Source organism: Dermacentor albipictus, chromosome 1 (assembly GCF_038994185.2).
Source record: "Dermacentor albipictus isolate Rhodes 1998 colony chromosome 1, USDA_Dalb.pri_finalv2, whole genome shotgun sequence".
Taxonomy (NCBI): Eukaryota; Metazoa; Arthropoda; class Arachnida; order Ixodida; family Ixodidae; genus Dermacentor; species Dermacentor albipictus.
The window spans coordinates 40246812-40268561 of record NC_091821.1 but is presented as its reverse complement, the minus strand read 5'-3'; the positions used below and the strand labels follow the sequence as shown (position 1 = coordinate 40268561).

The 21750-nt window shown below is 45.5% G+C and overlaps 1 protein-coding gene across 3 annotated transcripts in view; it reads left to right on the top strand.

Moving 5' to 3' along the window:
• The window catches only part of LOC139061116 (sushi, von Willebrand factor type A, EGF and pentraxin domain-containing protein 1-like), a 297555-nt gene that overhangs the window by 135634 nt on the left and 140171 nt on the right, over positions 1–21750 (top strand). For all 3 annotated transcript variants that reach the window (XM_070540689.1, XM_070540681.1, XM_070540673.1), the window contains one exon: positions 6969–7042. In XM_070540689.1, the coding sequence (XP_070396790.1) occupies positions 6969–7042 (74 nt within the window). The remainder of the gene's footprint in view (positions 1–6968; positions 7043–21750) is intronic.

Sequence of the window (21750 nt, the reverse complement as noted above, 5' to 3'; positions counted from 1 at the left end):
GGGACAGGGGGAACGTTTTGTGCACTGGCTCTTCTAGGCGATAGTACCGAATGCGTAATTGTCACTTTCCGTAATCCATGACAAAGCTTTTCACTAATCAAGGATACAGCAGCACCTGCATCGACAAGCTCAAGAGATTTGATGATGCCATCAGCGGACACTTCGATAATTTTAGGGGTGGGGGGGTGGGGAGGGGAAGAGAGGACTTTGATGTTCCGACGATGGCGCATTGCCTCAGGAACTGCGGAAATCAGTTTTCCGCCTCAGTAGTACTGGCACTGGGCCTACGACGCATGGGTGAGAGTGAGCACCGACATGGCGAAGGCGAGTACCATAGGGCTGTGACTGCGGAGCTGGTATGTCATCAGCAGCGTAGACTTCTGGTGGCGTCTGTTGAGGCATACGGAATGGTCGGAAGTCGTAGCTGGGGGGTTGCGTGGTGGCCGTGAAGGCCGGCAAGCGCCTGCGGCGGAAGCGCGCTACATGTTTAATTACTTACATTTATCAGTGATAGAGAAACCGCCCCTTACATACAGAGGCTTATGCGAGTCATGCATGCACTACTTGCTCTATGCTTACCGGTGGATATTACGTGCGTGAATTCCACTCACCAAGCACGTAATTAACTAAAATTCAAAAATTAAGCCTGTAAGCAACAACTCGGGGGCATGTTGTAATGCAAAACTGAAGCCATCTAGTACACAAACGATTGGACAGCAATCTCGCCTCTTGCACCATATTTGAGACATACGCCCTGAATATATGTGGTTTCTTGGGCTCTTTTTCTATATACCACTTATCGTAACGGAATTTTTATAGTCAAGATAAATGTTAACTGCTAATACGTACAGCTGCAAGATATCTTAGGTTCTGGCGGTGTTAAGGAAAACGGCCGTTGCTTTCTAAATGTGTTACATCGTAGGTCAGACACTGCGCTTGACGCAGGCGAGGCAGACACACGCTGACAAGCTGGAAGAATGAGCGTTTATTTGCGGTGCACGTCGGAATATAAAGACAGGTTAACGAAGGAGGGGAGGGGAAACGAAGTAAGAAAACATAAGATAGGCAACCAGATTGGCACGTGTAGCTGTAGACTTCAACTGAGAAATGATAAGAAGAACACTGCAGTTATAACATAAATGCTACCTGTTCAGCAGCCTGGACTTATTCTATAGCCTATTTCAAACAATTATGTAGTCTAAAATGTAATGTTTGACGAAGTTATTCCGACTGTTTCTGCGAAGACATTAACCATTTTAGAAAAAAAAAAGCTAGCTGTGGCAGATAGCGCAATCTTAATCCTTAAACTGGATTGCTTAAATATGCGGACATTATTTGCACAAGGAATCTAGATGCATAAATGATTAATTTTCGAAAATGCACTATTTCTGTTTTTAACTAATTATATTACGGCACATATTGCAGTTTACAAATTGTAGCCGGGGAGTTCGCAAGGCGGATCCACTTGGAACGAATTCTGAGGATGACTCCAGTTTCAAGATATTAATTTCATAATTTTTCGAATACATTGGCGGTCGAGTTGCTTTTGTGCATCAATGCATACATCAGCGTCTTACTAAAAATGTAAGTTTGAGGACCCTACTCTGTGTTACCTGTACTGTCTGTTCTACTTTGTTCTTTGAGATTGGTCATCTTCCTGTTTCTTTCCTCTTTCCTCCCTCCTTGCTATCTTCCATTTCTATGTTTCTGTCTCCTCCCTCCTGAAGAGCAGGCAGGCGTTGTGCCCGTTCTGGTGGCTGTCGCCAGCCTGCTCCTCGATTTTCCTTTCCTGTAAAATGTATATGTTTTCAAATCAATCAATCAATCAATCAATCAATCAATCAATCAATCAATCAATCAATCAATCAAAGGTGCTTATTAAAGTGCCCAGGAACAACCTCGAGGGTCTTGGTACTGGCGCACTTGACAAAACAATGCACATGAAGAACAATGCAAGCTCTCTCTCTCTCTCACACACACACACACACGCACACCACACCACACACGCACACACCACACCACACACGCACACACGCACACACTCGCGCGCACATATTAAAAAACAATAATAATTTCGCGAATACACATTTTAACAGAGCACAAGATGTGCACACGAGGAGAATACGAAGCAAAAGTGTAGAAACAGAAGAAAGGATTACAGAATGGCGGAACACACAACAGATATGAGAGTTTTTGTTCAGTTATTGAAATACCTCTGCAACTCCTTTCAGTAAAATATTAAAATTAGGCATGAAAATATCCAGGCACTCTGAATAGGCCTTATATGTCGCCTGCACTCTACATAGAGGGTCACAAAAATCTGACGGCTGAAAGGCGCACTGTTTCCTAGCGCCTTTCTGCGGAATATAAAAGCGCACATTAGAAAGCAAGTGCGAGCAGCAGATTTTCCATGTATTAATTTGTAAAGAACATCCCATGTATTGCGTCTGCAGGTGAGAGTAGGTGACGTGAGCCTCTGCGTTAGCTCTATGGAGATGGAATGCTTTTGACAGAATCGATGTTTAAATATAGATGTGAACTCTTTTTGCACATTTTCGAGAAGTTCACAATTTGACCTACAAGTGTCGCCCCAAACCATGGAGGCGTACTAAAGAACTGGAAGGCATACGCTCTTACATAAAGTTACAAATGGCCCAGGTTGTTTGAAGTCTCTCGTCACCCAACAAAGTGTGCTGAGCGCTTGAAGTGCACGCTGCCTCGCCTGTTGAGCGTGGGGCGAGAAACTCAGAGAGCTAGCGAAGTACACTCCAAGGTCCTTCGTTCCTTGAGCTTTTGGCAGGAGAACATCTTTTACGCTATAGGGAAATTAAGTCCTGTTAGGCTTCTGCGTGAAGCTTACAACTTTTGTTTTTGATGCATTTGTGACCAGCTTGTTTTCAGCGCGACATGACGAAAAATTTGCAGTGTCCTTCTGAAGAGCGGCGCAATCATTAACATTTTTTACCTCTCTGAAAAGTTTCGCGTCATCAGCACATAACAAAATTGCAGTTTTGAATGAGTGTCGAAAAGTCGTTAATAAAGAGCGAGAAAAGAAGCGGGCCCAGGACCAACCCTTGAGGAACTCCACTTGTAATCGCATAAAGTTCTGGCGACTGACCATTTACGCTAACCTAGCAGTGCCGGTCGCGTAGGTTGCTTTTTATCAGCACTGTGATAGAGTGGTGCAGATCATGTTGTGTCAAGTTTTGAAGTAGCATTTTGTGGCATGCGTCATTAAACGCCTTACTGAGATCAAAATAAATTACAACCAGGTGTCCTTTCTTATACACTGCTTGAGAGGCATACATCATCAAGCTAACGAGGTTGGTAGTTGGGCAGCGTCCCGATATGAATATGATATGAATCCATGCTGCTGTGGAATGATAGTATCTTTAATAGAGGATAAAATTTTTGATAATAATAATAATAATGATGATGGTGCATATCTCGAACATGGTGCCATCCAGAGAATTATTTCTGAGTGGATATACCTTGTAGTCCATTCGGCTAAAATTGGTAAATTGCAATCTGTGCCGTAGGATGATTAGTTAAACTTAATTGCTATATTCTTGTTAATTATTCGATTACGTGCCTCAATTTTTGATGCAGATAATGTCCGTCTGTTTGAGCAATCCAGCTTACGAATTAAAATTGTGCTATCTGGCACAGGTTATATTCTTTAAAATTGGTTAAAGTGTTCCCAGAAACATCTGGTATAACTTCGTGAAACATTACATCTTAGACCACAGACTACACATCTGTGGTGATGGGGAAGAAGGGAGTTTTTCTTTTATTTCTCATCCTTGATTTCACGCTTAGACTACAGCTCTTAGGCGCCCGTTCCTGCGGTGATCGTCGGCGTCCTCGTAACTGAGCGAACGAGCACAGCGCAGGATGAAAGAGCGAACGCGGAGTGCCGCGGAGGATGAAAGACGGAGATAGCGAAGAGTGCATGAGGAGGAAAGCGGAGGAGGAGGGTGTGGCGAAAGCGTGAGACAAAAAGCGTAGGGCCGTGCAAGACAGGCTTTGTGGCGAAGATAGCTGCGTGATGGCGCCCGAGTAGTGCGCGTCGACCGTGCACTGATGACGCCACTGAATGCCATATATGAAAACAAAGCGCTGCATGAGTGGAGGTCTGTCTGCGGCGGCTGCTGCTGTGAATCGCGCCTACGCGTCACCCACGCGCTGCCTCTGGCGAGCTCTCGATTAGCGAGGCAACCATGCCATACTTCGTTCCGTTTGCAACGTGCCGCGCGAGACAGATAGTCTGCGCCAACCAATATATCGCGAAACAAAAACACGTATAAATCTGCGCTAAAATTTCGCATTAGGGAATTTCGTAATCGTCCGTAAATTTTTTACCATCGGCTTCGTTTAAATTGTTTCAACTAGATCTTGTTTGATAGGTCAGCTGCCAAGCGTCAGTGAATCATGGCGTGTCACTGAATCATATTTCTTCAGGCGAATGTTCTTTCTGTTGTAACATCGGCGCTGGCGCAATATTATGCGTAGTAAGTTGGTCTGCACTATTTCGTGCAGTATCAATTGGAACAAACATTCGCAGGTGCATGCGTAGCAGTCTTTTACCGATAAGAACACAACATTCTTTGGGGATGTGGTGCTTTCCGGCCGTAAAGGTGAGAGGGGGTACAGAAGTACTTTTGTCCTCCTCTCCCGTTCCGGCCTTTCAGATCTTACTGCTGATTCACTGCCATTGCTTCACATTGGCGCTGCTTTATAAATAAACTAAAGAGCGTGGCGTCAACCTGTCATAGCAGCTAGAGGCGCCAACGTGCTCCTCACTCTTTAGGTGCGGTGTCTCTCGACTAGAGGTAACGCTTACGGCTGGCAATCTGCTGTTCCACAGCTCGAATGTGCTGCGCGGCTTCTTTTTCTTCGCTTATTTTTTTTTATATATAAACGTCTCGGAAAGCATTTTGGGATTATACTTCGGCGGACATTCGAAAGACTAGCGCAGTAATAAAATAAAAGGTGTCGCTGTAAAAAGAAAGCGTAGCCTGCATTTCGCCAGAACGCCCGTTTGGAGAAAGGTGCACGTACGAAAATCACCCTTTCATGGGAGTGTATTAAATAGTTTGTTCAGCCACCCTTTTCTGTGGATGTAAGGGACTAAGTTATAGTCACAATGAAACACATTTAAAGAGGCAAATTTCCTTAGCGTATGTCATTAGGTGACAAAGGTGTAAACATGCTGTCTATCGCCCTTTCCCATAAAGGACGGAACTTCCAGGACAGGGCAAGATAGCGCATAACTTTATTTCCTGTCGAAAAGATAAACGATTTTCTGTTTCTGTTATTGTACTTCCAATCTTCTCTGTTTATTTGCGCCGTGGTATAAACCCGTATACATTCTCGTGTAAGTAAATGCAGTGCCGTTGTTATTGAGCACATGTATGTACCATGGGTCTTCCTATTCATCCATGTCTTTCGCGCTGCTGTGCTGTTGCTTAAGTAAGTGCCTGGCTGCCAACCGAGAAGCAAACTAGTGTGCTGGGATCCCCGGTCATTGGGTTAGTGTCAACCCACGAAGCACCGACAGACGCTGTATGTTTGGAGGGGGTGGTCAAGTACGATATGGCGATAGTTGCCGCTGTGAAGGCACATCGCAGAAGACTAAGCACGTCCAGACAGCTTGCGCATCCACGCACTGTATAGCACAGGTAGATTGCTCTTCCATGTGTTGCCCAGAGCAGGTAAGCTGTACCGTAGGAATCCCAGGAAAGTACAATGCAGAACGGCATCACTGATCTTGCTGATACAGTCCACGGTGCTCTCACCATTAACTTGAACAGATAAGGAATCGCTGTCAGTAACATTTTATTGCGATAGCAATTATATGGGCTTCCAGGCGCATTTCCGCCGTCGCCAACATGTTCCGTATAAGATCCGAGGGTGATGACACTGTCGCCGCGCGTCGTATGCTGTATGTGCGAATGAAAACACAAGATGGAAGCTTTCCATAGCAGCTCAATCAGGCCATCAGGCGCGCGAAAGAAGAAAGCGGAGGGCAAACGCGCCGTCTTCAGTCGCGCGAAAGGCCGTGAGGGATGGGAGGGAGAGGAGGGGGGCGGCGGCGTTGTGCTCGGTAGCAACTGCGAATTTCGCGACAGGGCGCAAAGGGAACTGATGATCGCGACTCAATCTCGCGTGCCATATATGTATGAAAGCGAGAAGGCCGCGTGGGAGGGAGGGGGGTAGCTTCGATTCGGCCAACAAGTGCGTACTTTGCACAGCCGCGCGCAGTCAAGGGATCTGCAGACGGTTCATACCTTTGTACGCGATGTGTTCTCACCACTGTTGCGTAGAAGCAATAGAGGGCATGAAAGTCACTTCGCTCGCTGCTGCTGCCGGGCTTGCTCACAGAAGCGTTTTGACAGCGAGCTCGAATGTACGCGATCGTCGAGTGTGATGTGTTCGGACTTGTTTGTGCGCGCTGGCACCGTGCTTGTTGATTCAGTTAGTAAGCGAATATTTCCAAGTTTATACGGCCTATAAAACTACTATCTTTACTTTGTATAGAAGTCTACTAATTTGCTATCACAATCGATGTTTTGCCTTTCGTGCGAAAGTGCGACTTTTTATGCAACTGACATGAGAGCTCTAGCGCTTAAGTCTCAGTCAATGATGATCCCAAGAAGGCGGTGTGGTTTGTTTGTCCGTTCCTTAGGCCATAATGACTAGTTCTTATCACGTACTAGGTCGTTTTCCTATTGGTGTACGCCTTTAGGATGATATTTTAGGCGAGAGACTTACAGGCCTTACTCACAAAGGTTATTCGACATCACGCACCTTCGAAAGAACATCATTGCACTTAGATAGTAATGATGATGACAATACTCAAGAGGGGGAGAATAATTGCGAAATAATTATGTTTTAACAGAACTTACAAAAAGCTGGATGACTTTGATTTAAACACTCTGATTCGAAAATTGTCTTTCATTTCTTAGAACAATGTGCTGTGCCTGATAATGCCGACTCAAAGGTCCTAAAGGATGGGTGGATAAAACATCGTTGGTTTCAGGTAAGGCACCTTCCCTATTTGTTATTGGCCTTTTTGAGGCGGTGCTAAAACGGCAGGTGGTGTTAAAACTAGCATGGGCACTTGCAGTGGGCTCTTCCTCAAACGAACCTAATACCCATATATACAACGAAATCTGTGACGTCTCACGGCTAGCACTGGCAGCACATTTACACCATGAAATAAATGATGAAAGTGCCGCCTTAATTTTCTTCGCTAATGTGCGATAGTCTTCTGTTAACCTTTAGAAAATGTTTCAAAGTAGTAATGCGCCACTCTAGCCTTGTCGAGTGTTTTCCGTTCGTGTAACGCTGATGCTTTCTGTTTTGTCTGTCGATCAGTAAATTAGTATATTAATTTTTTATTTTAGCGTGAAATGCATTTTGAGAAACGTAATCTTGTGGAAAGCGGCATTTGAAGGTGTTACAGAATTGACCCTTATCTATGTTGAAAAACTATAAAACGTGAGCGCTCCTACTCCAAATGTGCATATTTTAGTCTGTCCACATTTCATAAGCTTGGTCAAGTTTTTACTATAGTAGCTAGCTTAGGGACTGTGTGATCGGTGCGTATTTGTTATTTTGCGCATAAAATTATACGGCCGTTATCCTATGCAAGGTCTTGCATAAAATAACGGCCACCGGTGGCCACGAGAACCTCATAAATGTATTCTCATAATGACATGCTTTCACGATGATCAGTGACTTCCATTGACTGGGGAAGCGATTAATTTTGCGATCACTACGCAACAGAAAAACAAAACTCCTGATAATCGTTGCGCTATATCTTTTGTAAAATCAAGCGTGAAAAAGGCTTCTTTAGCATTTCTATCAAATTCACAAGACCTTCCCGCCAAAGATCACTGACGATGAAGCACTGCATTAACCGACTCGTGGTGACACATGGCACAGAAAGAGACACTCAGGCGGTACAATTGCCAGCAAAGTTTGGAAAGGTGATCCTGACTGTATCAACACCAGTACCCCCACAATGAAGCACTGCTGATAACACACAAATACAGACTAATATCATTATACAAGGTTGATAATAAAATATTTCCAAATGTACTTGTAAATCGATTAAAGACAGTATGGCCTTATACATAGGCAACTTTTGTCATGCGCATTTGGAGGCCGTTTTCTACAAAGTAATCTACTCGCAGAGCAATTGGTTCTCCTTTATATTGACTTCGTTCCCACTTTTCATAAGTTTGGGTATGAAGTTCGACACCAATGTGTTATATGTCTGACTCCAGTCAAAATCTGGGCCTGGATAACGTGACGATTCCACTCCAATTATTTTTCTTTCCGCGCTTTGTCAGTGGTCGAAGCAGGCACAACATCTGCACCATCACCAGGATGGGCCAGTCGGGAGCGGTGGACGATAAGAAAGGGGTCTAATCGGGGGAAGGGGATCGTTACATTACACCGACCCTGTTGCAGGGCGTACGTCAGGAAAACGACTCAGCACTGTAATAACCGACGCCGCTTTGATTTAAACCGGAAATTTTATGTTCGTCAGCCAGGCATGTTAATCGTTACTCCACGACCGAGGTCTTTATTTACTTACATTTTCGGGGAAATGACAAAACCATCGTATTGCGTAATCATCATCATTATAATAATCTATTTTCCCTTAAGGACCCCTGTCGGAGAATTACATAACAGGGGGGGTGGATACTGAAGCTAATATAAACAAAAGTATTGGTTACAGTTTCCTACAAAACTCAGCCTTTGGATTCGTATGAAAACAGAAAAAGAAATGCTAAGAGACACGCTGAATACAATGCAAAAGAAAATCAGCAAAACAGCCACCAAACATCGTTACAAGCGAGAGATTGTTTTCAGTGAGCGGTATTTAAGGTATCATCGCGTAAGTGCCGTTGCTTTTAAAGATCAAACAGAAGTAATCGTTCTATATGCTAAAGTTTATGCTGTAGGGGAGAGGCGGGAGTTGTGGTATAGAGTTAAAGTATGGCCTTAGTGATGCAGTTCACGAAACTCGTCACAAGTAGCGCCACTGTATATTTACTTTCCATTGTAACCTGTGGCCGCTTAGTCGTGGAGAAGCGCGGCTGGAAGAAAAATGGCCTTTTCGAATGCAAAAAGTTTTACTTTGCTGCTCTGAAGCCAAAGTAGAAGGGTTGATCTGCTAATGAAAAAAATCAAAATGCGCGTTTATGGCGTGTTTCCTGCCACTGTGCTTTTAAGATAAATCAACGACTGTCCCACATGAAAGGGTATTCTCCTCGGTCCTGTGTCATTGGAAGGAATGGGACAGCATGGTGGAAAACCGCGTGGGTCGCCGTTTTCATCTTCCCTAGCCTGTATGCTTGTATCGTTGTGTTAATCGCATAGCTACTCCCTATTATGATTGGCTATGTCTTCTTCCATATTTATACTTTGCTCCTATATTATTCTTATAACAGAATTACGACGCGGGATGGGAGAATCGCTCAGTATTCGTGCCTATAAAAGGCATGGCAAAGAAACGTAGACCTTCAGAAGATAGCTAACACGTCGAGTAAAAAGTTGATTTTGTCAACCTACGAATAAACTGATCTAGGGAGTGCTTGACCTTCTTTGTCAATGATAAATCCACTGAGCTTGCCAGCAATCCACTTTCAGGAACCCTAGGGAAGGCTAGGACAAGGTTACTTTCTGTACGATTGCGCTTGTACGTTTTTTGCAGGAAAAGATCCCTCTTTTATAGCACAGGGTCAAGAGCACTGATGGCGTGGACATATTTTTGAAGGTCATGAAAGGAAAATGAGTAACATGGACATTCTTGTTTCCCCCCTACAGCCGTATGTTCAGTGTAGAACGAATATATCAAAAATGCGAGAGACGTAGCAGCAGAGGAATGCAGAAGAGTGAGGTTAAACAAATTCTTAAATCCTTAGGGCCATAAGTAATGTGTTTCATTACTCTGAACGTGCTCAAAGGAAGAGCTCCTATGTAATGTAGGGGAATGTCTGACGTAAATTCAGATGAGTTCATTTTTCGTCAATTTAAGAAATGAACTAAACAATAAATTTAGATATGAAAGTGGTCAGGTTGTTCCAGCCTCTCCCTATAAAAAACATGCGACATCTATTCACGGTATCAAGGAGCAACAAAAAATTTGGAGGACGCTTAAGCTCCGCCTTTAAGAGTGGAACGCGATAGCACTCAAAGATCCCCGACTGCTTCTCGCGCTTCCCGGCAAGTGGAGTGTACGTACTACGTGACCGTAATGCTTACCGGGAAAAGTTGACCGCGAATGCTATGCACGAAGGCGGGCTATGCGGTAGAAACGCGGCCTCTTCGGCGGGCCGCGATGTATGTATGTATGTATGTATGTATGTATGTATGTATGTATGTATGTATGTATGTATGTATGTATGTATGTATGTATGTATGTATGTATGTATGTATGTATGTATGTATGTATGTATGTATGTATGTATGTATGTATGTATGTGTGTGTATGTATGTATGTATGTATGTATGTATTTATGTATGTATGTATGTATGTATGTATGTATGTATGTATGTATGTATGTATGTATGTATGTATGTATGTATGTATGTATGTATGTATGTATGTATGTATGTATGTATGTATGTATGTATGAGCGTCCCCTTTGGAACGGGGCGGTGGGTTGCGCCACTAAGCTCTTGTTATTTTATTGCCTAATGTCCCACCTATGTTAAAAAAGACAAAAAAAGACGAGGAATTCCGATAACCAAAGTTTCTGAACCCCTATTGTGAACTTTGTTTTTGCACGCCTCCATTGTTTGTCGTTTCCCTAATTCCACCAATCTTCCGATCTTACTAATCTGTATTGCGTACATGTTTACTTCACCTGCTCTCGCTGAACCCATGGGTACCAGGAGTCCGGTGATTCCTAAATCGACCACTGAGCAGATATTTTCGCATTCTAATAAAACATGCTCCATAGTCTCCCTAGCTTTACCGCAGCAAGCACATGCTTCTTCCTTCTTATATCTCACTTTATAAGTGCATATTCTAAGGCATCCTGATCTCGCTTCGAAAAGTAATGAGCTTCCCTTTCAGTTATCATAAATTGTTTCTTTCCTAATTTTGTTTTTGCCTCTTAAGTGTAGTTACTCATAGCAGGTTTCTTTTCCATTGTCGCCACCCATGAGATTATCTCAGTCTCTCCACTTGACGTTCTTTGTTGCTGTGTTTCTCAACATACAGGCCGCATACTTGCTGGTAAGCTTCCTAGTTCTTTTCCTCCACTGTGAATCAATGCTATTCCTGTACAAGTGCGTGAACGCTTTCCCAGCCCGTTTACTTTCTTCCATATTCCTCAGTTGCGGCGGATGTGAACGCCAGCTGGAGGTATTGCAAGGAACCGGGAGCGCTCCTCTGCGGCCTGCGATAAGATCCCTTGATAATTTAAATGTAGCGACTCTATCCTCTCCGCGGCGCTTTCCTCCTCGATTGTCCTCGCGAGCCAGCTGCGCTCGCTGCGCATTGTTAAGAATGGCGAGCTGCAAAACAAGATTGCCACACAGTTACGACAGGGCGACACGACGCGCATCTCCCCCTCACCGTCGCTGCAGCTGGGAGGCGTTCGAAGAAGCGGCCTTTGTGCTGAAAACTGCCGCCTTCCTCCAGCCCCATCGACATTGTGACGGAACTAGTTCGGTGTGTGAACAATGATTCCGGAGTTCCCCACCGCGGAGCTGATTTGACACGCATGGACAAGCTGCCGCGGGAACGACGTATTTTGGTGCTTCTCACGCTTCGGCGTGGCACAAAACAACGAGCGACCCTCGATCGGCACCGATAATTCCCGGAACGGCACCCCTCCAACGCCGTCGTTTGGGCATCGGAATGTGTGTGCCTTTGTGTCTGTAAACTGATCTGCAGAGCAGCGGCGAGTTGGTGATGAGTAAACGAACAGTCGCCGCCTCGTATGGCCGGCGGATCGAGTGTATAAAAACTGTGGTTGTGCGAATGCTGAACACACTTCTCTTGAGCAGTCATGTTAGACTGAGTCACTTCTCTCATGCAGTCATGTTGGACTGACACTCTTTTTCTCAAGCAGTCATATTAGACTGATTTAATTTCTGTAAATAAACCCATATTCCTCGTTCTCGATGAGAAACAGTTCTTCACTTCATCAACGATCTCAGCGTAAATAAGTTGGACGACGGCATGGGCCAGCTACCTTCCAATTCATGCCGTACTCCAATCTGGGCAAAGCACCACGGACGATGGGATTGAGCCCCCAATCCTGACAACTGGCTGACAGCGGTGAGATGGACTTTGCGACATGGTGCTGTATCTGCGGTGAGTGCTTGGTTTTTGCTTTGACTCTCTAGGCTTCATTTTGTGGTTGTTCTGTTTAGAACAGTAGGGAAGCTAGATTGTTGTGTGTTAGCTAGGTTGTGTTTTCCTAGCTAGATTTAGAGAGCAGAATCAAGGCAGTAAAGCAGCAGTCATGGAGTTAAGGACACTGCTGAGAGACGAGTTGTTGATTGTTGGTGAGGAACTGGGCCTAGATGTACGCAAGGAAATGCTCAAATCGGAATTATTGGAGCTAATTTCCAATCAGGCCAGTGAGGCAGATATTGAAATGGGAATGGAACTTCTCAAAAAAAGAGAGAAACGGGAAAGAGAAAGAGAAGAACGGGACAGAGAAAAACGAGAGAGAGAGGAACGTGATAAAGACCGCGAGTTAAGAAAAATGCAACTGGAACTTGAAAGCAAACGTTTGGAGATGTCTCAAGGAAGTGAAGGCGCTCTGGGACGATCAAGTGAGGCAGAATCGTACCGCATGGACAGGCTATTAAAGCCATTTGAGGTCGGGACCGACATAGGCTTGTTCCTAAGCAATTTTGAAAGGACTTGCGAGAAGATGAACTTCGGTCCGAGTACATGGCCACAGCGGTTGCTGTCTATGTTGCCGTGTGAGGCGGCGGAAGTAATCGCCAGATTGAGTGCGCAGGATGCATATGATTATGCAAAAGTTAAGGCTAGTCTCCTGAAGAAATACCGCCTTTCAGCCGAAGCTTTTCGGCAAAGGTTTAGGAGCACAGGCAAGAAAGATAGCGAGGGCTATCCGGAGTTTGCATATAGCTTAAAGGCCAACCTAGTCGAGTGGCTTAAAAGCGCGGAAGCGTACGACAGCAGAGACATGATCATTGAATGCATGTGTCTAGAGCAGTTTTACAAAACCATCCCCCAAGCTATGAAACTGTGGGTGCTAGACAGAGGTAATGTAAACACTGTGGAAAGGGCGGCTGAATTAGCCGAAGAGTACGCAACCCGTAGAAAGTTGAACGCCGAGGAGGGAAACTGGGACGGTCGAAATGGACCGCGGAAACCATTTCCGTTCAAAAAGGGTGCGCAAACTAGACGATCCGAGCCTGTAGACATGGCGGAAAAGCCCGCAGAAAAGAGCGAGGAGAAACTTAACGGAGAAACCGCACAAAAAGAACAGAAAAGAAAATTCGAATCTGTTAGACCAATTCGCTGTTACAAATGCCACAAACTGGGACATATAGCTGTAATCTGCGAGAAGTCTAGCGTAGTTTTTTCCTACGTGGAGGAAAAAGATGAGAATATGGAACTTTTAAGTCCATATCTCCACGACCTGCAAGTTAATGGAAAACCATGCCGAGTGCTAAGGGACAGTGCCGCCACGCTGGGCATTGTCCATCCGTCTTACGTGATGGTAGATGACTTCACCGGAGAAGTAGCATGGATAAAACAGGTTGTAGAAGAACACAGCGTGTGTCTGCCCATGGCCAAAGTCAAAATCAGTGGACCATTCGGGGAGCTAGAGACTGAGGCTGCAGTTTCCAAATTTTTGTCACTGCAGTATCCCTACATCTTTTCGAATCGTTCGAATCAGTTACTGCGTGACAGAGGGCTCAAACTGGGAGAGGGCATAGTACAGGCATTGACCCGAGGCCAAGCTCGTAAGATCGCGGCGCTTTCGGCTGAAAATGCTCAAGCTCCTCCAGCGGAAGCAGAAAAGGGGATAACTTCAATACCCGAATCCGAGCTAGGCCCGAGGGACAAAAGAACAGTTGAGGAGAGCCTGCCAGCTGACCAGCTCAATGAGAGCGTAGCACTAGAGTGTCAGAGTTCTAGCCTGCAGGAAGAGCAAGCAGACGCGCTCACAAGCGAGACAGGGTCGTTATTATCACCGGCCTCAAAGAACTTTGATCAACTCTTACGCGTGGATAGAGAGTCACTGGCAGCTGAGCAAAAGAATGATGAGAGCTTAGCTAAATTACATGACACAGCTAAAGAAGGCATTGCTAGGCGCAACGTAACGATACATGAGAGAGGAGGATTGTTGTATCGGCATTACAGAGATCGAAAGGGTAGGATTTTAGATCAGTTAGTCATACCTACTAAGTATAGGGAGGACCTTTTGAGTCTTTGTCATGGAAATGGGTGGTCCGGCCACGTAGGCATAAACAAATCAAAGGAAAGATTGCTTATGGAATACTACTGGCCTGGCTGTTTCAAAGATGTAGAAAACTTTGTAAGATCATGCGACGCCTGCCAGCGTTCTGGTAAACCAGGAAAGACTTGGAAAGCTCCACTGAAGGTAGTGCCCTTAATAACAGAGCCTTTCAGACGACTTGTAATAGACATGGTAGGGCCTCTTCCAAAAACAAAATCAGGCTACAGGTACTTGTTTACCATGCTGTGTCCGGCTACCAAGTTTCCAGAAGCAATCCCTTTGAAAGAGCTCAGCTCCACCGAAGTAGTAGACGCGCTTTTGACAGTGTTTGCACGAGTTGGGTTTCCAGCCGAAATTCAGGCAGATCAAGGGTCAGTATTCACGAGCGCACTGACTTCCACATTCTTGCAAAAGTGCGGGGTAAAGTTAATACACAGTTCTGTCTATCACCCTCAGTCAAACAGTGTAGAGAGGTGGCATTCGGTGCTTAAGCGAGTTTTGCGTGCGCTCTGTTACGAGCACAAGGAGGACTGGGAGAACTGTCTGCCGGCAACTTTGTTTGCTTTGCGAACGGTTCCACATGAGGCGACAGGGTTCTCACCAGCAGAACTAGTGTATGGGAGGACACTCCGGTCTCCACTGAGAATGTTAAGAGAGATGTGGGAGGAAAGAGGGGAGAGTCCAACCGTGGTTGAATACGTGCTAAATTTACTGGAACGGCTAAGCGCAACCCAAGAACTAGTCGGAAAGAACATGGCACTAGCTCAAAAGAACGCCAAATTCTATTACGACAAGAATGCGAGGCTTCGTACGTTTAACGCCGGAGACCAGGTAATGATCCTCAAACCTTCAAGAAAGAACAAGCTTGAAGTTCACTGGGACGGGCCCGTTAAAGTGTTGCACAAACTTTCAGATACTAACTATGCTTTGAGAATGCCCGGTCGCAGGAAGGAAGTGAGGATATATCACTGTAATTTGATGAAGCCGTATGTAGAGCGGAGCGGAGTCGTTAACTATACCGTCAAAGAGCCGGATGGCACTAGTACCAAGTTTGACGAATATAGGGCGACCTCCAACTCTGAAATCGGCCTAGAAGAAGTAGTAGAACACTCGGTAAGCTCGCACGCTCTAAAATCTGAGCAGCTAGATGAGCTAAAAGGAGTGTTAGGGGAATATCTCGACAGATTCAGCGATCGGCCGGGTAGAACCGAACTGATAACGCATGAAATTGAGCTGACCTCTACCGAACCAGTAAGATCAAAACCTTACAGGGTGTCTCCAAGACAGAGAGAGATTATGGAGGCAGAGATACAGCGCATGCTAGAGTTGGGAGTTATTGAGCCCGCTGAGAGTGACTACACGTCACCGCTAATACTCGTAGAAACCCCTAACAAGGACCCTCGTCCGTCTGTTGACTACAGGAAGTTAAATGCGATCACTAGGGATCAGCTGTACCCGATACCCAACATTGAGGAACGAATTGAAAGAGTTAGCGCTGCTAAATACATTTCAACTATAGATCTCGTGCGGGGGTACTGGCAAGTTCCCCTTTCAGAAAGTGCCAGCCGCTATGCCGCATTCATCTCGCCTGTAGGCACTTTTCGCCCTCTCGCACTCAGCTTCGGGCTGAAGAACGCGCCGTTTAGCTCCTCTAAGTTAATGGATATTGTCCTAAAAGACTTGCAGGAGTTCGCCTTACCTTATCTTGATGATGTGGCCATTTTTTCGGACAGCTGGGAACAACACGTATCGCACCTGAAACAGGTGTTCTCACGGTTGAGGGAAGCCGGCTTAACGATGAAAGCGGAAAAGTGTAGGTTTGGTTGTTCGCAGGTTACTTATCTGGGCCATGTTGTCGGTCAGGGCATGAGACGGCCGGCTGAGCTGAAAATAGCTACGATTGGAGAATTTTCTCAGCCGCGCACGAAAACGGACCTTCGTTCATTTTTGGGACTTGTGGGGTACTATCAACGGTACATTCCGAATTACTCGCAATTGGCAAGTCCATTAACAGACGCCCTCCGAAAGGGAGCACCGAGTAACGTACACTGGGATAAGGACAAAGAGAACGCTTTCCAAAGTTTGAAAACGCTATTGGTTTCTCGCCCTGTGCTTCGCGCGCCAGACTACACAAAGGAATTCATAGTTCAATGCGACGCAAGCGACAGAGGTACGGGCGTGGTACTTAGTCAGGTCGGCGACGATAACGAGGAGCATCCTATCCTCTACGCCAGCCGTAAACTAAATGTAAGAGAGGAAGCCTACAGCGCTTCAGAGAAGGAATGCGCTTGTTTGGTTTGGGCCGCCCAGAAGTTGTCGTGTTACTTGTACGGAGCGAAGTTCATCTTCGAGACCGACCACTGTCCTCTGACGTGGCTCAATCAAATGTCACACAAAAACGGCCGCTTGCTCCGATGGAGCCTCACTCTCCAAGAGTACAACTTCTCCGTTAGATATAAGAAGGGAAAGTTGCATAGCAATGCGGATGGTTTGAGCAGGCTAATTTGAATTCTGCATTTGAGGGTCCCGCCTAAATTTCAGGGTTACTGGTGTTAACTTTTCTTTAAGCGAAGAAGATCCCCTCTCATTTAGCAGGATTCCCTCCATGATTGCTGAATTTGTCAGCAGGAATTTTCTTCAGAAATTGGCATAGCGAAATGCAGCATTTTTTTTTGTTTCTCCACTTATGTTGTTGTTTTTTTGAAGCCTAGCGAGTCTAAAGTGAGAGCCAATGCACGTCAGCTCGGCGCAGAGCCGTGTTGTGGGGTTCGTTTTGCAGTTGCCTGTCCTTGTATGTTTTGGGGCGGTGACATCAATGCACAAGTGGTCGCTGCGAGCCAAGACATCAATCCCCCCCCCCCCCCTGACCAGCAGCCGTTCTCTTCCTGCCTAGCGGTTTTCAATGCTAGACAGTCGAGACTTTCCGGGCCATGGAGGCGCTGTTAAGAATGGCGAGCTCCAAAACAAGATTGCCACACAGTTACGACAGGGCGACACGACGCGCATCTCCCCCTCACCGTCGCTGCAGCTGGGAGGCGTTCGAAGAAGCGGCCTTTGTGCTTAAAAACTGCCGCCTTCCTCCAGCCCCATCGACATTGTGACGGAACTAGTTCGGTGTGTGAACAATGATTCCGGAGTTCCCCAACGCGGAGCTGATTTGACACGCATGGACAAGCTGCCGCGGGAACGACGTATTTTGGTGCTTCTCACGCTTCGGCGTGGCACAAAACAACGAGCGACCCTCGATCGGCACCGATAATTCCCGGAACGGCGCCCCTCCAACGCCGTCGTTTGGGCATCGGAATGTGTGTGCCTTTGTGTCTGTAAACTGATCTGCAGAGCAGCGGCGAGTTGGTGATGAGTAAACGAACAGTCGTCGCCTCGTATGGCCGGCGGATCGAGTGTATAAAAACTGTGGTTGTGCGAATGCTGAACACACTTCTCTTGAGCAGTCATGTTAGACTGAGTCACTTCTCTCATGCAGACATGTTGGACTGACACTGTTTTTCTCAGGCAGTCATATTAGACTGATTTAATTTCTGTAAATAAACCCATATTCCTCGTTCTCGATGAGAAACAGTTATTCACTTCATCAACGATCTCAGCGTAAATAAGTTGGACGACGGCATGGGCCAGCTGCCTTCGAATTCATGCCGTACTCCAATCTTGGCAAAGGACCACGGACGATGGGATTGAGCCCCCAATCCTGACAGCATGGCACGCCCTTGCGCCTTGGCGCCCGCGGATGCGGCACGCAGTATTCGATGGAGGCACACGATTTTGGGCCACTTGCGCGCCCCAGCGGGCTAGAAAATTTTGCAAAATAACAGCATCGAAAGTGCTGAAGGTAACGTTCATGAGGAGGTTGGTTTCTTCTTAAAGTCGTATGAATGGGGCATATGATGTAAAAGGAGCTTCGAGGCGAGTTCTATACGTAATACTCCAGACATCAAAAGAGTACGCATTTGGGCTCGTTGGTTCATGATTACGAGCAATAAAAACAGCGCTAAACGACGGGACGAGTGAAGGGACACAGACAACAGCGCCGTTGTCTGTGTCCCTTCATTCGTCCCGTCGTTTAGCGCTGTTTTTATTGCTCGTACTCCAGACATGTTTATGCCACATAATACGATGCTTTACTTTGTGGACCTGATTTAGTATTGCTTGTGGCACATCTCTCTCTGTGTTTGGCTTTTTTTTTTCTTGCCTGTGCGCGCATGTGCAGCACAGGCATTATATTCAGCGTGCTTTCTTACAGTGAATTACTCACCAGTGCATCGCCTGTTCATATGTTTGTCACTTCTCATTGTGAAAGTAGCTTCTGCGCTGTGATCTCTAAAATAAATAGGACGGTGGCACAATTTCCGTGTGAGCAAGCGTGCTCGATCATGTGAACAGCGCCTGCACATTGCCTGTGTACGTGAGAAAACCAAATAATAATCATCGCCCACTCATGCGTCCGTAGCCGGCCCAATCCAATGCAAATTCAAGAACTGAAAAATAATGCCGAAACTCTACTGGCGTTGTCTAATTATGCGTAAGCATACCCCCGAATTTCAGCTAGCCCAGCACCAAATTTAAGTTGGACCACGTCCAAATTTCAAGTTGGCCCGCTCCTGATTTCAACTAGGCTTATTCCAAAAGTTCTTGCGCTAAGAGTGCACGATGTGTTTACCTTGCAGCGTTTTACCTCTGTGAGAAGCAGACGACAGCTTAAATTAAACGATAACGAAAGAAAGAAGCGCATTAGCGCAGTCGCCTTATTTCGTGACAGTTCATCACGCACATGTAGCTGGGGCAATGCTATATATATAACCGCGAATCATTGCCCTCCCTGCTCTTTGGCGGGTTCATTTTCCGTAGAAGCACCAATAGATAAAAAACCAACAAACCGGTCGTTGTACCGCACCTGCACAGAATTTCGCACAACTGGAGAAAAATTACGGCCAGACATAACGTCAAGGTGCTTTTCTCAGCTCCGCATAAACTCAGAGGCATATGAAAAAAGTCATTGAGAAAGATAGGCACGAGTACAGCTACGACGTCGTGAACAGAAACAGGTTCGTGGAATGTTCTATATCTGTAGTATATTGTATGTACGAGTAGAATCCCACTTTGATGTGGCAAAGCGAACGTCGGAGAAACGTGGCGCTAGCACAATGAAATTTTAAAAGAACGTAAACACACGTGCCAACAGCTGGTTGTGTCTAACAACCTCGCTGCGCCTCGAAAGACATGTTACTGCGCACCAAATTTTGAAAGAACCGCTGTTGTCGCCCACTGTTATGGCAAAAGCTTCTCGAGAAATTTTGGGATTTCTGAGGAAAGGAAAAGAGGCTGAGACATGCATAAGGCGCACCATCTCTCTTGCTCACGGCACCTGAGATAGAGCTGGCATGAAATGTAACTTAAACAAAAATGAAACACCTGGCTATATATAGTTAATTATTCATTGCATCCGATGTTGTATCCACCAGTTCTTCCACTTCTAAGCTATCCACGCCTTCTTGTCTTTTTATTCTAGCCATCTGCACAATGCTCAATTGACTGCAGGCCATATAAGGGCAACGTTTCATCTACAATAAACAAGTTGGTAGTTTGCGCTTTCTGGTCCTGTCTTGTCTGTCTATTCGAGTTAGTTGCTGTGATTAATCTCACTCAGCGCAGCTCAGCATGAAAGATTTCAGGCTAACTTTGCGACGTGGTCGATTGCTCAAAACGCCGGCCGTGCTCGTGACCTCAAAGGCGAAAAAAAAATGCAGGTTACCAAGCGCTCCGCTTGCCAACACTCGGCGTCCGCCGCAAATTCTTGGTAGCCCAAGTCGGGATCTATTCTTTCTTGCGTTAGACGGACACAACGGTATACGCATCAATTTGCTAGCACACTAAGATACGATAATATGTTAAGGATTCGGCCTGAATACTACCGTTTCAAGAAGCTTGCGCACGAAGCATTGCGCGTGTGTGTAGTGGAAACGCAAGGTGTGTGTAAACTGGTAGCGAAGCTTCCATCGGAGCGCACATTTCTATAATGTGGTGGCGTGTTACAACCGCCGCCGTCTGTGCGTCGGGAGGACAGCTACGGTGAAAAAAAAAAAAGTGTGACGTAACGCTCGAAAGTGGAAGTGCCGTCAAGATTGTCTGCAGCTTGGCGCGAATGTTTCAATTTCTTTAGGGTCCGCCATTCCGACCTCTACGCTACCTGTTTTTTTTTTGTTTTTTTTTGGGGGGGGGGGGGGCACGAGCATCGAGTTCGCCTCCTGAGACGACTGTATAGGAAATTCAAAATAAATCAGACAAAAAAGAAAAAGAGTAAAGTACGAAATTCATGGGTTTCATTATGGATATGATATAAGAGCATAAGTTTAGTTACAAGCTGAGTTACTGAAGTGTGTGGAATAATTAGAATTCATTAGAAATCAGAAAGACGAGCGGAATGAAATTCAAAATAAATCATAAAAAGAAATAGTACAGTACAAAATCATGGGTTTCATTATAGATGTGATATCAGAGCATAAGTTTAGTTACAAGTTGAGTTACTGAAGTGTCTGGAATGATTACAATCAATTAGATATCCCTGATTACCCCTCACCAAAGCAGAGAATCATAGACTTTAGAAACCCGCCATGTGAGCACGACTTTGGAGAAATTCCTAGAAACCCGGAAGTAGAAAGCGGAATTAATGGGGTCACTAATGATGTCACTAATGACGTCACACATAAGAAGGCGGAACGGTATTTAACCGGCTAAAAAATGGTAAACAGTTGCCTCCGAGTTCAGTTCGTGCGTTGCGTTCGCCTAAAGTTAACCTAAAGGACACCAACGAGGAGGTGCCACTAAGAGACACGTCAGTGAAAGATTAGGGTCGCCCACTATTTTTTTTTCTTTTCTGAGCTTGCGACTTGCCTCAGCTGACGCGCTAGCGAGTCATTACACTATAGGTGTGGCTAGTTTCTTAAGGCTAACATAATTAGGCTGCTATTTGCGGCAATAGCTTCTGAACGTTCCTTACGAACATGAGGAGATGGTATAGGAATTAATGACAGTGCCAAAGAGATTTCAAAAGCATCTTATTTTCACTTTTATTTGCCTAGAATCATGCACGCAATACACATGATAAAACAAAACATATGTTTAAAGGAATTAAAAGTACTAGGGCCTGCACACAGTGACAATATAACATTTGCGAAACATTTTCAAATAATTTTTGAGGCTTTCACAATTCCGTGCGACTCAATGTAAATATGTTGGACAGTTTTTGGAAAAGACAACC